At 35.5% G+C, this 17,201-nt stretch overlaps 1 protein-coding gene across 2 annotated transcripts in view; it reads right to left on the reverse strand.

Annotated features, from left to right (window-relative positions):
• Nucleotides 1–1,334: 1,334 nt before the first annotated feature.
• Nucleotides 1,335–17,201, reverse strand: part of SDC3 (syndecan 3) — a 73,470-nt gene continuing 57,603 nt past the window's right edge. For both annotated transcript variants that reach the window (XM_072420239.1, XM_072420231.1), the window contains exons 3-5: nucleotides 14,486–15,009; nucleotides 6,551–6,845; nucleotides 1,335–4,376 (exon numbers count right to left, since the gene is read on the reverse strand). In XM_072420239.1, the coding sequence (XP_072276340.1) occupies nucleotides 4,210–4,376; nucleotides 6,551–6,845; nucleotides 14,486–15,009 (986 nt within the window). In that variant the 3' untranslated portion in view covers nucleotides 1,335–4,209. The remainder of the gene's footprint in view (nucleotides 4,377–6,550; nucleotides 6,846–14,485; nucleotides 15,010–17,201) is intronic.

Consider the following 17,201-nt stretch of genomic DNA (forward strand, 5'->3'; position numbering starts at 1 on the left):
ATCAAAATTGGAAACATAAATCCTCTGTAACAGGGGATATACTATCTAAAAAATATAGACTAGTAGGTACAAAAACTTATAATGTATGTGTGTATTATTTACATATGCAAGAGATCTACATTGATTAACATTATTTACAGAGATCTACATAATTTACATATGCATGAGTTCTACATTGCATTTATGCAACAGTTTGTTTTATTAAACAGTGCCAATGCAGAAACACATGCATTCTCTGCAATCAGGAGCTTTTAAAGAAAAATTTTACTATAGTATATTTGTGATAAACTCTATGCAAAGTTGATGGCACATTTTTATAAAACCAAATGGTGCATACAGTAAAAAAAACTGTTGTTTGTGGACAAAAGGTAAAATCACCATTACATTTTGCTTCAAATAATAATTTATTTGCAATATTCTAGAACTCTAAAAATTTTGACTTAAATACTGCTTACAGAAAAATCTAGAGTAGAATCAACCCCCTGTAACATATGCAAATGGACATTTATGATTCATGAACAGAAAGAAATGAACCCTAAGCTATAGTTTAAACATGAAATAAAGCTTTTCAAAGTGCACACTTATACTTTCTCTTTAGGGAATAACATTGCATACATTTAAATATTGATGAGCACCAATACAATGATAATAAAGCTTTTTTGCAGAGTGAGGCAAATGTGTATGCATCGGTAAGAAACATTTCATGCAACAGAATGATGTCGAGTGACTTTACAATTATAGTGAAATGCTATGCTGTAGACAATCAGTGCTATCTACACTGATACTGAATAAGGTTTATTTTCTCTCCAACACGTCTTGTGGTAATTTTCCAAACCAGTTAATTAGCCCCTGGCAGGCTGACATGCCGCTAATTGCATGAGCTGTTAATTAGCTCTCAGCCTTATTTCCTAGTAATTTCCCAGTACTGCTTCTCCTGACAGAGGACTAGAGAAGGGTGTACTGTACACATGCTTCTTGCATTATTATTTTTTTTACTTCTGCATCATATAACAATAAAAGACACCTTTATTAAGCTATTATATATATACATGGTATAACCGAGTTTGCAAGCCTCTGCGTTTGTAAAACATGGCCATGTAAACAAGTTAAAGAGCAACTAGTGGGTACCATCAGCTCACAGATCGTGTGTTGTGTAGTGCCTGTCTCTTAAAGTGATACGGTAGTTAGGTGTTGCACATCATTGGTCAATACCGACCGATGAGTTGTATGATCAGTATGTCTTAATTATTCAGCAGAAGCTCCAAACTAATTGCTCCATATACCTCCCCCTTAAGATCACTTTGATTGCTAAGGAAAAACAAAAACACTAAAAATAATTTCAAATTGTTTAAGTTTTTTATTGTCCTTAATGGATACATCACAGAAATAATTATAAAATTAGGAAGATACATTACTGCAACATTGCGTAAGAATCATTGGCAAAGAAACTTTTATTTGCTTTAAGTGAATTATTTTGTCTTTGCTTGATGCTTAGGTTACGTCAGCTTTTGGCTTTAAAGTCTGTGCTTTGAGATCCAGAACACATTCAGAACAGATTTTAAGAAGCAAATTTTAATGCTAAAATCCTAGTGAATTACATACTGTACATACAAAAATGTTCTATTACAGTATAACCCAGTTTCCCAACCCCATGTACTAGAAATAATGTTTACCACGTACAATGGATGTAAAAAAAAATTCTCAGGTGATATTGGCCATTCGTTGTGCTGCATTCTTTGAAGTTGGGCCAAGGAGTGTTTTCCGATTGGCTGATACCTTTGTTGCAAATTCACAAAACTCCCCTTGGACTGTTACATTCAGTCTCTATCCACAGGGAGAACGACAAGAACATACACTGCCACAAAAAATGACATTCAGCTTGATTGGGAGAATTTCTACTTCTAGATAAAACTCTGTGTTTATGTTAAATTCTTTGTTGGATAGAATTCATTTTTTTTCTTTACAGTATCAATCCAGAACCATCTACTCAGCCAGTGGCCTAACAATTACTAGGTGCTCATTCTGAGTACAGTGAATACTACATTTCCTGATCAAGCCTAAAAAGGTTTTAATCTGCCTGAGTTTTTTTATATTACCCCTCCATTTGTATGTTATTCCTGTTTATTCTTACTGCATGTAATGTCTGGTGCATAAAGTGAAACACAAAAAAAATGAACAACAGAAATAAACTGTTATTACTTTATACAGTCCAGTCTGCAAACAGGGGTCTTTTTTTTAAAGAAGCAGTGTTCATTCTGATGAAGCAAACTTGTGGTTGTTTTCAGCATCCAACTAAGTGCAGAGGTTTTTACAGTTTTAAAATTCCCCTGCAATAAATGGATGATTTAAATGAGCACAAACTAATCTCATCAAAAGGAAACACTATCTTTAGTGAATTATTCTTTATGGGTCATTCAGAGTAAATAACACAGGTCCACTTTGACCAGGCATTACCCTAAAGTAGTATAAAGCATAAGAGAGGAGAGGGAGGGAGGGAGCAGCAGGAGATAATTGAAGGATAATTGTTGTCCCAATTTTGATAGATATAATGTACTTGGTTAGTAGGTGAAGACCTGTTTCAAGGTAATGGGTCAATCCAACCAACAATTTTATTTCAGTGCTGATGGACCAAATAATCCTTTTAGCTCCTCTTTGCTGATGTTTCAGGGTACACAATTCTCATCCCATGTGGTCTTACTTTTTTCTGCTCCATAAGATAGAGTCTCTTTTGCTTCCTACTGCAGTCTTCAAAATGAAGAGCAAATAAAAAACTCAACAGAGAAAATATGAATCCTTTGTCATGGCTGCAGCAAGTAAGCATTATTACAGACCCAGAGATTTTGCTACAGAAGTGCCCATTAAATATTAGAATCTGGTGGCTGATTCAACCCAGAGGCAATAAACCCCCCAAAAAAAAGAACACTTTCACCTTTACTAAATCTTGGAAGGTCTCCTAAGTTGATTCACCCAGTTTAAATGTGAACTAAATCCCAGTAACATCTAAAAGTTTACTATAATTTCCTTACTAAGAATGTATTTATTTGTATGTTTTTTTTTTTTATCTACAACTCAGTGTATATATGACATGGAGAAAATGTTATATACATGCTGTTTTTGGGGTCAGTTATGCTCTTATGGTTTATTTACCATGCTACTACTTCCCCACCTAGAAGTCAATGATAAATCAGTTTTAAAGAAGACTGTTGGCTCATGGAGCTAGAATTTGTTCACAAAGGCCTTTGGAAAGAACACAGTAACTCCTAACAGTCCATATCTTGGAGAACAGTTCTGTTTTTTGGGTCAATCAAGTGGTAGGGGGAAATTAACAAACCATAGTTTTGACCAAATAAGGTTGTGGAAAATTTTAGGAGGATATGGAGTCTGCTTTTTATTATTAACAAGGTATTTAAAAGGTAGAACATTGGTTTAATCAAGACTGTATCTTATGGCACAACATGTAACCAAAGCTCATTTATTTTCTCTTTCCATTACAGTACCGTTTTAAATCATAAAGATTTCTCCATATTTCATTCTTCAAATCCACATAAAAACATATTTACTTTAGAACTTTCTGTTTAAATGTTACAAAAGACATGTTGCTTCCTTTTCTAATTAGACTCCCTAGCATTTATTAATTTACACAAGAACCTATTTACAGCTTGATGGTGAAGCCTGTGGTCGGACTGTATGATAATAATATATATGTTTTAAATTGATAAATACAGTTTTACATGACATTCAAAATTCCTTTTAGCATCTACATGAACAACCTACTTTCGAAATATTAAGTAAAAATAGTGCCCCCCTGTTATGACAGAAAGTATTTTATATGCCATATGCCAATACTGAACTAGTGGGTATCACTTGTGCTTTTGGGGGTCCCAGATCTGCTACACGATGGCCACAGAGAGAAAAATCAGTCAAGCATGTTAAAAGAACCCTCAAGGAAGCACGTGGCAGTTGTGGGCATTTAGAGTTTACAAACAAAAAAGGAATGGTTGGAGAAGAAGTCGGACAATAAGAACATTCTCTACTTTCAAAGGTTTGTGGAGTATCCAGATTTAACAACACTTTATGATATCACACTGCAGGTAGTTGTGATCTAGAAACAGACAGAGCCCCCATCCAAGATGGGAGCCAGGATTGTAATATCCGTCCACAGGCTCACCGGGACTGTTGGAAGGGAAACAAAAGGCAATGTTTCCCGGACTATGCATAAAACTCCTCATGATTGTCTGGTTTCTGGTATGAGACACTAGCTGGTTTGGGTTCCTCAAGAGCATAACTTCCTTCATCCTTTTTCTTCATGCGATAAATCAGCAACATCACTAGGAATGCAGCAAACAGGGCTCCGACTACTCCTCCAACTATTACAGCTAAAAAAATAAATTGAAATATTATTTCATAATAGGTTCCAAAGAAGATAAAAACATTTGTCACCTTTTTATTATATGTGGATACAAGAAAAACAATATAACTTAAACTTGTCTGAAGAATAATATGGCTGAATAATATTCACTTTTAAAGTAAATCACTTATAACAAGAATGCAGGTCAAGAAAGTCAAAGTAAAACTATTATCAGCACACTTCTTAATAGATCTGTAACTCAAGATGCCAAAGAAAATCAGCATTACAAACAAAAAGTAGCTTTTTCATGTGGGCCACAAAACAAAATATTCTTAGTTGGTACCGGCATCACAGAATTTCATCTAACGGCTCTACATGTACTTATTTCAAACATTCATAACATGAAAATTCCAGTGGCAGTAATATCACATTTCCATTGCTTTCTAAAATGTACAAAACAGGATGCAAAAGGTTACCAAAGTTTAACTAACAGCAAGAAAAATATTGATTTCCACTGAATCCTTTGGGCCATGATCCAATTACCCATTCCCATTAAAAACAACAGCTGATTTTTTGAGGAATTTTGTGAAAAACAAGTACAACACTATCCAGCCAGTATAAACCTCTATTTATAAAAAAAAAAAAAAAAATCAATTCCCTTATTTTAGCAAACATTTTGTTCTTCAATTGGAAAAAGTTTCTACTGAAACATTTTCCCTTACAAGAAAAGGTGCATGTTCTCTTTCCTGTGCATGCACATGACAGTCCCTAAACCTATTTATTTAACTATGATTAGCATGGTTACGTTGATAAATCACGTGCAATCTTGGACAATTCAATATTTTGCTTTTATTTATTTATTTTTTAAAGACTGCTTCAGTATTCTAAAATGAAGAATATGACTGTAGAATACTAGAAAAATGTCAACGAAGGATTCCCAATAAATCTTTTGTAAATAAACCCCTAAAATGTAACACAAAAGAGTAAAAATGTTCAAATACAAGGAAATAAATGAATAAATTAACTAAAATACCCGTAAGAAAAAAATACCCTCCTAATAAAGAAGGGGAAAAGGGGTTTTTTTCTAACCAGCTTAGTATTTTAAAAGTAGGACTCATTAAGCAAAATTGCTAATGTGTCAGTAAAATTAATTTTACAGAAATCCCTTCATTTATCCCCAGTAATCACTTGAAATTAGTTTTCACTTACACCAATTGAAATTCAAAGGCTTACAGAAGCAAAAGGTTCTAGTTTCACAGAACTTCAGAAAGGGTTTCCCTTTACTACGGTAGTAATATAGACAATGGAAAGAATGGGCAGGAAGTTGTATGAGGCTGGATTTGAACTGTGAGTTGAGCCCATACTCTACCTTTTACTGGTATTTCTTGACAAAATTCATTTGACATTCTCTTTGTATAGTATGATATCTTTCCTGTCCATTTAAGTTGCCAGCTTCAGTCATTTTTTTTTTTCACCTGTCTCTTTTTTTTTTTTGAAACTGTATATTTTTTGAACACTTTCTGTTACATGAAACAAGTACAAACATAGCAAATGAACACTCAATAAAACATGGTGAGTGTATGAAAAGGAAACCTTTCTCTTTTTAAGAATTGCCTAAAGTCCTTATTTTAAGTGTGCTAATATCAGCCTTGGCCAACAGTGGCCAACAGTGTCTGTGGCACCCTAAACATTTCCATGGATTGTTGTCAAATTGTGGTAATGGCTTATGCTTTCACGTAACAAAAGTGCAGGAATATTGCAATTTTGGGACATTGAGACATATGAATAGAACAAATTATATGCTGCATACAAATTAGTCAGACACAGAGCTTCCTCACTTCCATCAAATAAATAAGATTTAAATAAGTCTTTACATTTCAGCAATATTATGCAGGAGATTCAGAAAATGATCTACTAATAAAATGCCTTCCTGTCGCAAACCAAAGCTCCCAAAATCCATGGCAGTTTGTGTCTGCAAAAGATGAGATATTTTTACCACTGAGATGCAATTTTCCTGGATGTCAAGTAATCCAGCCTGTTGACAGCTTTGTACTTAAACATAAGTTTTTAGAATCAGGCTCTTGTCAGATGTCAGGAAATACTTCTGATCCTTAATTTAAGATTATTATTACAGACAAATAAAAATAAAACATTTTGAGTGTGATGTACTGCACAACAAAATTCAGTTGAAAAAAAACTCACCTATCAATACTTCTCTTCTTTCCAAAATATTTTTCTGTGGCATTTGTGCCAATGTGTTTCCAGAATCTATAGTGTTATCAATAAGGCCAGTATCTGCCTTCCTTCCTCGGCCATGGTCAGTAGGAGCTGTGCTTGGGGGTATGACTTCATTTCCCAGGTCGAATATTGTGGGTGGTTGTGACTGTGATTTGCTGTCTTCTTCTTGGATTTCAAAGTCTCCACTTGGCCCTCCGCTTACAGGAATCTCCACTTCATTGTCACGAGCAGTGACTACTGTGACTTCCCAGCTGTCTGTCTGTCACGAAGAAACAGGTAATGTGAGATTCAAATAAGTAGAACTTCTGTGCCAATAAAAGAGTTTTAAGAATACTGAAATACGAAAGGGTTCCTTTATTCTGCCAGATCATGTCCCTCTTTTCCTTCCCTCCAGCCTCAGCAACTCCAAACTAAAAGGTAGTGCATGAAATAAAATTAATAAATAAACAAAGAGGAATGTAGAATGTTAGTTTGAAGAATACAATAAGGAGTCTCTCTCTTTTTCTCTGTTTAAGAAGTAAACAAAGCAGTTTCTGTAAACATTTTCATAGATTGTAATTGTAGACAGAAGGGCAAACAGATCATGTTACACATTTAAATCCAATACAGAAAAAAATTATATGTATATAGTATACTCAAGTATAAACCGCGATAGTTTTTTTTTTTTTGGCCCTTAAAAAGCTATTGTAAGAGTTACCTGCTCCTCATTCAAGTGCTGTCCAGTAATGTGTCTCAGGCAACGGGCCGGGGCTCTGATGCTGCACATCATAGGTGTGTGTATGTGCCTACATTTTTACTCTCAATGCTGTACTGTCTTTCTGATGGGAAAGACACACTCCATCTATGGGTTAAGTTTTGGAACTACATGTTTGGAAATACATAATGGAAATGTTACAAGTTTATTTTGTTACCTGGGTTGAATTATAACCCAGCTGTTCCAGGTACTGCTCCCTGTCCCTAATTGACGAGTGGCAAAATAAAGCTGCACTTTATCTTATATCTGCTTATCTGTTACTGACTTTGCCTTGTCTGACCTTGACCTTGCCTGCTACCTGGACTAACCTCTGCCTGGAAAGTAATGTCTATCTGCCCACTGCCTGTTCTGAACTTGCTTGACTGTGACCATGTTTGTTTCTAGTTTCATATGTTTCTAGGCTGCATTGTTGCAGAACCAGGTGCTTATAGTTATAGAAAAAGAATCTCAGTTTATACTTAAGTCACTCAAATAGATGGTTTTGTGTGCTAATGTAAAGTGTGTAACAAACTCTTGCCATTTCATATTAAAGAGTTTGCTGCACATTTATTTGAGGATACAGCTCTATCTACTGGAGGCCAACATCCATGCTGGTGACCCATCAACCCTTAAAAAACTTAAAAGTACAAAATACTTTAACTGAAAAAAGAGAAAAAAATTACACACGGAGCCCCCATAATTTTACTTCTCTTTCTCTTTTATAAATACCACAGCATGAATGTATTTATCCCTGTTAATGTTGTTGTCATTTCTATTGGTTACTGTATTGATGTTAGCAGTAATAGATACATTCTAGGGTTATTCTCGAGTCAAAGCAGGTTTCCTATACTCTCACTGAAATATGAAACAAGGGGGGGCCCAAAGAATGGTAGCATAAGGTAAGTACTATTAGTACTATAAGTAAAAGTACTATTTCAATATCCCTTAGAGATGATTTAGGATTTATTCTTTGTTTGGGCTACCCTTACTGCAAGGGAAAGGTTCCTAGCTTAAAGTTTAGTTTAAAAAAATAAAATAAAAACAAGAATATTAATGATCTCTGACTTAAATGAGAAACATAAATAATTTTTTGTTTGTTTTCATTTCAAGAAAATAATGCAGTTTGATTAAGGTGATTTGGAAAATTTTTATTCTGCTAATATTTGCTTGTCCTGCTTTGTACTTCCCTCATAAAATGCTAATGAACTATTATATAAAACCTTTCCTTTTTTATTACATGCCTGATTTTAAATACATCATCACCAAGTCTCTGCAAAGCAGGTGGATAAAGGATTTTGGCCTATTTTTATTTATTATATTACTGACTTTGAATGTCTGTTTGTCTATCACTGTTTAATGAATGTCAAGCATTACAAAAAGCCACGGGAAAATCTGGATTCCAGTTTAAAATGTCAAAAGAATAAGGGATTAAAGTCAACAAAAACGCATTTTATAATAAAATGAAGGAAGTATAGAACATCTAGCAGGACTTTCCTGATGTCTGTGTCCATGTGACGGGTGACAGACAAAACAGGTATAGGAAAGAAAACTTCTCTATACAGGCAGCATTTACAATATAATCCCAAAGTCAACATTTTTTTAAAGAAAAAGACACCTGGACAGATTATGCACTGATGATAAAGTTATCATAACAGAGCCACCTTATTTTCCATTATGAAAATCACAGATATCATTTCAATAATGCCAAAATGCATTTCTGTTTAGTTTGGGGTCTGTAGAGTTTTAAAAGTTTTGAGATTGTTTTTGTTCAAATAAAAAAAAAAATAAATTCTAAAAAATTAAATAAATAAACCTGGATCTGAGATCCTTCTGATAAAGATAACAGCAGATGATGTGCTTGGATGTTTACTCATAAAAGTTTAAAAAGGATGACAATTTCAATTTAAAGTAACTCTTTGTGCAATAAGTAAAGTTTACCTGTCAGAAGAGCCCTTTCCACTCACCACTGGTATGGACCACGTGCAGGAAAGGGCATGCCTAAGATCTTGACCATAGAAGCAGATTAAGATTTGAAAATGAGAGAATCTGAGGATTCGGGATATCTAGGGTGATCTTCACTGACTTTAACATGCAGACACATGTGGATTTTTACTTTCTGGCTGGAAACACACCTTTCGGATTTTGCCTGATGCATTTGCAATAGAAATGTAAAGGCTTAGAAAGGCACTGTATGCTCTTATGTGTTGTAATTAATGTTACTAGGTGCAAAAACATGTCGACATGTGTAACGATTCTCATATTAATGTGCATAAGCTTTAACATGTGTTAAGATATACACTGTAAAATGCACTTCAATGTGCAAAAAAATGTAGGTAAACTGCAAAGTTGATGTGTTTTGGTGAATTCCAAATATATGGATGGGAATTAATTAGGCAAAAAAGGATTTCACTACATTTATACTACCTAACATCAATGTTGTCAGGTGTTGGGAGGGGGGGGGGCACTATTGGCTTGACTGAAATAAATATCCATGAAACCTTAAAGTGGAGCTAAAGTTCTATTTTAATAATCCATGAATGTACAGACCCTTATTAAAGAAAGGGACAGACAATGTCCCCTATGCAATAATCTCTACTACCTCCCTGACCATTCTGGATATCTGTAAAGAAAGCTGATGCTGCGGATGTACAGCTTAAGATTTGTTTTTTAGAATACAAAGCAATCCCAGCTTCGCCTGTGAATGCATGAATAAACTCCTGCGTGCCTGCATGTGCGCTACGTCATTCTGACCTGGCCAATCAAGATAGCCAGAGATCTTTTTTATGAACAGAAGTAAATGGCAGCACCCTGCGAGGGTACAGGGAACAGGTGAGTATTGTGGATTTAGTTTGACAATAAAACAACAAGAAGTGGGCAGTATCATGACCCTGCTAATGGAGAGAGCAGCAGTGACTGGTCTGGAATACAAGAAACTGCTGCTACAGAACACTTTTTGACAAATAAATCATGCCTGATCCCAGGCATTCACAGAAGGGGCTTTCCTGGAAAGTAAGAAAAAAGTACTGATAACACATGTGTCATGAAACTGGCACATTTTTTTTACATTTTCAGGAAGGCTTGTCACCCGTATTTAACACTTCTATAATAAAATGGATTTTCAAAAACAAACTGATGTTAAATTTGTTTTTTTGGTTATTGAACCTATATATTCAATGCACACTGACCTTTTTAATTTTCATTTGAAGCATGCACAATTGATATTTACCACTAATAGTACTCTAAACAGGGGAATCAATCCACTACACTGTCCACAAAGTAGTGTATTCAATAAAGTTACCCTTGCTATTCTCCATACACGGGTATTATTAGATAAGGGCATTGGTAACTTTATTTCCCCAAACTATGAAGAATATTGGATTTTTTTAATGTAAAACAGTAGACTTTAAATAGTCAAAATAGCCTAAACTAAAGTTTTAGATTAGCAGATGCTAACAAATGAAAAAAATAAATGATGCAGCCAATGCAAAGGAGGGTTCAATGTATGTGTTGTATTTTCCACTACAGCTGACCAAAATATTAGTCCGGTGTTTCAGGGATCCAATTAACTTTAGGGCTCTTTCCTTCCCTAGGATGCCAGGGGTTCCTTGAGCAAAGATCAATGTGTGCCTCTTAGATCTTATAGCACTGACACCAATGATTTTTTTGGCTGTCATCTGTGGATGACATTTTTTCACTTGCCAGCCATGTCAGAGGAGTTCTGACAGCCATGCAAAGCTGTAGATGTTGTTATTATTGTCAGGGTTTCCCTAAGACCTGATATGTTATTACAAGGGTTCACCAAAGTTAAAAAAGCCAAGCATTAGATTATATTCAGGAATGCAGGCTAACCATCTAAAAATATATTTGGGTTGAGCTAATGGCATAAACATAAAACTGTTGGATTGCCCAAGCATTTTTATGAATGCTTAAGACGAGTTGATCTTCATAGGAAAAATAGCATAAGAACACAAAAGAATTTGAAGACCATGGCACAAATATATTACATCACTTATTACATAAACAATAAAATTGGCTACTTTAAATTGAGCTAGCACTGGATTAATAATATTTTATCTGTGTGTATATTAGTTTTATGTCTTGACCTTTGTTATTGTACTTGTATTTTACTCATGAATTAAGAATGTAACAATAAATAAAGCATAATATGAAGAACAAACAAATAAAATGGAAACATTGCTGGTTCTGCTTCTAAGCAAAATACTTAAAGGATAAGTGCACGTATAATGCATTCATCCTGAGTTCTTCTTATTTGTGTTGAGCATTTGGATAATGGAATATCTTCACCTGCAATGATCTTCTCTAGAAATATTGTTCTGTATAGCCTGGCTGCCACTGCACAGCCTTCTTTCCTTAATCTTTCAAGTCTTGCTGCCTCCACAAGCACAGTCTAGACTTTAATGGAAAGCATGCTGATGGGCTGAGAATAGGCTTTCTATTGAATGCTTTGGAGTCTGGTGTGTGCCTAAATAGGGGCTGTGATGCAAGAATTAGAAGAGGATGTATATTTCTATGCAGGCAGAACTGCAAAAATTATCCATGGTCAATTAAAAGTAAGCAAATTCTTAGCATGAAGCAAGTTGTTCAGTTCATTCATCAATCAAAACAAACTCTTACTGATGATGAATATTATTATTTTTTTTTTTTTTTGCTGAGCAGAAGGTATCCAAAAAAAATCCTTTTTTATTAAAAATTCTACCAAACAGGAATGTTTGAAACCAAACATGTAGCCACCTAACCACAGATAAACATCAGCTGATATGTATTTATTGCAGTATTCCACTTGTTAGAAGTTATAACACAGTATTTTATTTCTAAATATTATTATAAAAATAAAAAGATCAAACCTTTTTCTAGTATCAAACCAATGATACTAGATCAAACCAGTTCTAAGTATCCCTGTGGAATTTATCTTGGACCATTCCAAGCATGAGTACATGAACAGTGTGTAATCAATTTGCCCATATAGTATAAATTATCTAAAATATGTCTAAACCCAAAATATTTATAATGCAATCTTAAAACATCAGTGACCATAATTTATTTTATTTATATGAATGCACAGTTGTCAAAGGCCTCAAGAGCAAACATTTCCTGATGTATATAGGACAGAAGGTGGCAGGGCATCTGGGATAACGAAAGCTAAACCAAGCAGGAGAGATAAAATAATAAAATGTAGGGGGAAGGGTAGTAAAGGTAATGTTGAGAGGAGTCAAAGGGCTCTTTTTAGTTCAGGGTACTTCAAATAAGCTCTTATTCCTCTGGCTGGTCTGTTCATTTAAAAACAATTTTTATTAAAAAAAAAAAAAAAAAGCAGAGGGTATGCTGTCTCTAATATTGCATTCAAATATTAGTTTTTATGAAAAAAATCATACAAGAAACACTTAGGTTTTTTTTTTTCAACCCTAAAGAAGCCGCCTGAAACACAAATGCAGATTTTGTGTAGGCTTATTTTTTCAAAGTACAACTAAACCCAAAATCCAACATGACCAATTCTCTTCTCAAAAGCATTCGTGTTGATTAGTATAAATTATAAGTATTTGTTCTGGAACTGAACTTTACAAATTCAAAAATCCATTGTGTAGCTGTGCCTGCCTGTAGCGTGCAGCTATTCATACAGCCCTCGGTGTCATACGGTCACATCTGATTGACCCACCTACTGGCTGAATTCTAAGATGAGAGGAAATGAGTGGATTGAGCCTGCAAGCATGTTTTGGCCCATAAAGCAGATATTTTGTCCAGCACTCCTGCTTCTTTACGCTGTTTGTATTCACTTATCAACCTGATTGCTTCTCGAGAAATTGCCTTGCCTAGGTTGGGATTATTTAGGCTTTAAATATAATTTCCTTAAAGCCTAATTCTAGATAGATAAAAAACACCACTTGCTAAAGCTGTGTTCATAAAAAAAAAAAACATTATATGTATAATAAATGCCACCAGTATTTGTGCCTGTATTCTTTTGGGTACCTGTTTTTTGTAATGCCTTGTACTGGATAGAGAAGCAATAAGAGCAAATCAATGGTACTATAGTACACATATCTCATTTTACAGCAGAAGAAAGCAGCAAAATAAGCACAATCATTGTGGTGCTGCTCCAAGTATGGGGGTGAGAAGGTGACTTAGACCCAGCAACAGAGGATTGTCAGATATGTAGTATGATTATCAAAGTGTAATGAGCACTTTTAAAGCTATTCTGCCAGAACCTGACCTATGTACTTGTTAAAAAAAAATCTCATTTTTGGTTGAAAACAAATGCAACCGCTGCTTGTTCAACTGATGCATGCATATGCATAGTTGCATTGTATTAGCAGTTGGCACCACCGATTGTCCCAGCACTGGCAAATAGGATGACCTCTTGTCCAACATTTAGAGGATAGTTCCAACTAGAGAGGCCAAGGAGCCTATGATCGGGTAAGTAAGCACTGACCCCCAATGTAAACACAGGATTATTTTTGCTCTCACCAATGATTTCCAGGTTATTTTACTCCCACTTAAACTGATATGGGTTTATTTACCCCTACTGAAGCCAACAATGTGGAATTAATGATGAGATTTCCAATGATGGAAAATATGGCAGATGCATTAGCAGTACACAGATAACTGGGTGGGGGCGGGCTAAAGGTAAAACTAAAAGGGCTTATCGTGTTTTAAAAACATACTAAAACCTAATTATGATATATATGGCTGTCACCACACATTCCCTGAGTTTTTCCAACATTGTATAGGCCACAGATGCTTTGGACAATCTGAACATGGTATGACAGGGGTGTGAATGTATGTCAGACCCTCTACTCGACTTGTAGATACCATATTTGTAGAAGTAACTTTTGAGCTTTAAGTTTGACACTACTATTTAATATATGATCCCATCTACTGTCTCATCAATTTAATTTGTTCATGCCGTATTCACCTCTGCTAAACAGCCAAATGTCCAATGTTTATGGCAAGTGGTCTGATCTTATAAAGTAAATCTTAAATTTTAAAAGCCAAGTAACCAGGAGGATAACACTGAAAACAACCCCTTCCTTTGCTCAAATACATTTGTGGTACCTTGTAAATCACTGGGCATTTTTGGACATTTAGAGTATCTAGAGTACTAGGCCTAATTAATAGCTGTTTTTTATGCCACTAGCTGGTTTTGTCCTTACCTGTGGTTGCTGAGTGAATGTCATTTTGTCGAAATCTTCAATTTCATATTCATCTGTGGCAGTTGTCTGTACAGTCCTTTCATCCTCGGTAGGCCACAGAATACCACTCTCATGACTGGGAGCAGTTACCACACTTTCAGTTGTATCCTCCCACATTTCAGTCTCTTCTTCTGTGGAACTAGGCACTGGTGTTGTAGAAGTAGAAACATCAATTACAGGCTGTAATTTGTGTACTTCTGTTGTCCTGACAGGTCCTGGGGTTACACCAGCATCGGTTGCTGCTTCTTTGGTAGGACTAGTAGGAGCATCTGTCATGGAAGGAGTTTCAGGTTCCTCAGGAGGAGCCCATGGATGGTGTCGATGTACAATAGTGGCTTGAGTTGTCGGAGGAAGCCATGTTGTTTGTACAGGGGGAATGACATGTACTGTAGGTGCTGGTTTCAGTGCTGTAGCTGTAGGGGGTAAAATGGGGGTTTCTGTTGTATACCTAACCCCAAAATCCAGCCTGGATTCTAATTCAAAATCTGTGAGCAGATGAAAAATTTTATTTTTGGATTAGTTAGTGCATTTTACTATAGAAAGCTTTCAACAAAATTTTAGAAACAAAACAAACAAAAAGCTTGACAGGTCAAGTTGACAAGTACACTAAAAGGAAAAAGGTGGAAAGTGAAAATAAAACACACAATTAAAAGCTTAATAATAGCAAAGGTCCAAAGAACGTACATGTAAAGTATGCATAAATTATCAAATAAAAACAACTGAATACAAATTAAAAAAATGCAAGCATTAAAAAAAAGTACATTAACATTCAGGTATGACTTTTTTTATATATAAATTATAGATATTTTTTTGGTCTTGGCTTGTGATAATAGGGTTTAAGTTTAAAGAGACCCTGTCACCAAGATGAATGTTTGCAAGTAAAGGCAAAGAAAAAATACATTTTTAAATGCTTACTTGCAGCATTGTTTATTTCCATTAATCATTTTGCATTTACATAGTTACATAGTAGGTTAGGTTAAAAAAAGACATAAGTCCACCAAGTTCAACCACTAAGGAAATAAACATATCCAAGATACAAAAACCTATAAGGCATAGTTGGTCCAGAGGAAGGCAAAAAAAAACCCTGAAACAATTTGCTTCAACGGGGAAAAAATTCCTTCCTTATTCCATCAGGCAATCGGATGTTCCCTGGATCAACAGTCTCTGTAATCTTTACTTTAAATCCTTTATACCAAGTTATATTCTGTGCTTCTGGAAAAGCATCCAGCTTTTTCTTAAAGCAATCTATAGTAGTTGGTGAAACTACTTCCTGAGAAAGCCGATTCCACATTTTCACAGACCTTAAAGAATATACAGTAAAGTACAGTACAGTAAAGAATCCCTTCCTTGTCCGGAGCTTAAACTTCTTTTCCTCCAGACGCAAAGAGTGCTCTCTTGTTCTTTGTAATGAACTCAAAATGAATAATGGGGACCATTTAAAATTTTCTACAGGGTGATCATATCCCGCCTTAAACATCTCTTCTCAAGGGAGAATAAATTCAGTTCAGCTAATCTCTCCTCATAGCTGAGCTCCTCCATTCCTTTTAGTAGTTTAGTTGCCCTTCTCTGAACTCTCTCATTTTCCACAATAACCTTTTTGTGAACTGGTGCCCAAAACTGGACTGCATATTCCAGATGTGGTCTGACCAATGCTTTGTATAGAGGCAGGATTGTGTCTCCATCTCCATTTACTTGCAAAGTGCTTTTAAAGTTGATGGGGAATTCAGCCATTTGAGGAAAAGTTAATTATTCAGGCAGTGACAGTGTCCCCCTCCCACCTGCCATGTCATAGCCCTATCTTTTTTTTTTATTGTCCTTTAACTTTCTATAGACTTCTTCTATAGGCTGTAATTAACAGATTACCAGGCTGTCAAATACAAAACCTGGCTTACCATTTCTGCACCCATTGAATTCCCCCCACCTCCCCACAATGATCCCTGATGTTCAGGTCCTCCTCCCAGTATCAGTGTGGGCCCACTAGCAGCCGTGTACTTCATTGTATAGAGAAACAAGTCCATCTACCCTCTTCCCTCTCTGAATGGTACTGCCAGCTGCAGTAAATATGGATACAAAACTACTGCACATCCGATGGGGGAAAGAATTTAAGGTCGATCTGTAGTGTGAAGGTGCATAAATCAGGGCTAATCTTAGGTAAGAAAGTAATTGAATTGGGGCTGAATAAGGCCTGAAGGTAACAAATTAGGTCTGATCTGAGGTCTCAAGGGGAATGAATTTGGGCTGATCTAAAGTCTGATTGAATTGGGTGCTGATCTGAAAAAAAATTGACTTGCTCCTTGCAGTATAGCTATTAGTACACAAACTGAACAACTATACAACTATGGGGCTGTTTTAAGGTGTGAAGGTTCGGGAATTAGAACAGATCCGAAGTATAAAATGCTACATTTTTGCTGATCTATCACATATAAAGGTTTATGAAATGGTTTTGAATTGAGGTCTAAAGGTGCAGAAAACAATGCTGATCTGAGTGGTGTATGCAATAGGGCTGATAAGGAGTCTGGGGGTACATGAATTAAGGCTGATTTGAGGTCTGAGAGTAATTGAATTGGGTCCATTGTAAGTTCTAAAGATGAATGAATTGGGGCTGATCTGAGGTATGAACTTGAGCATGAACTTGCGATTAGATGTACAACTGTGATTGCTAAAACATAAATATCAT

The sequence above is a fragment of the Pyxicephalus adspersus genome, chromosome 1 (assembly GCF_032062135.1).
Source record: "Pyxicephalus adspersus chromosome 1, UCB_Pads_2.0, whole genome shotgun sequence".
Taxonomy (NCBI): Eukaryota; Metazoa; Chordata; class Amphibia; order Anura; family Pyxicephalidae; genus Pyxicephalus; species Pyxicephalus adspersus.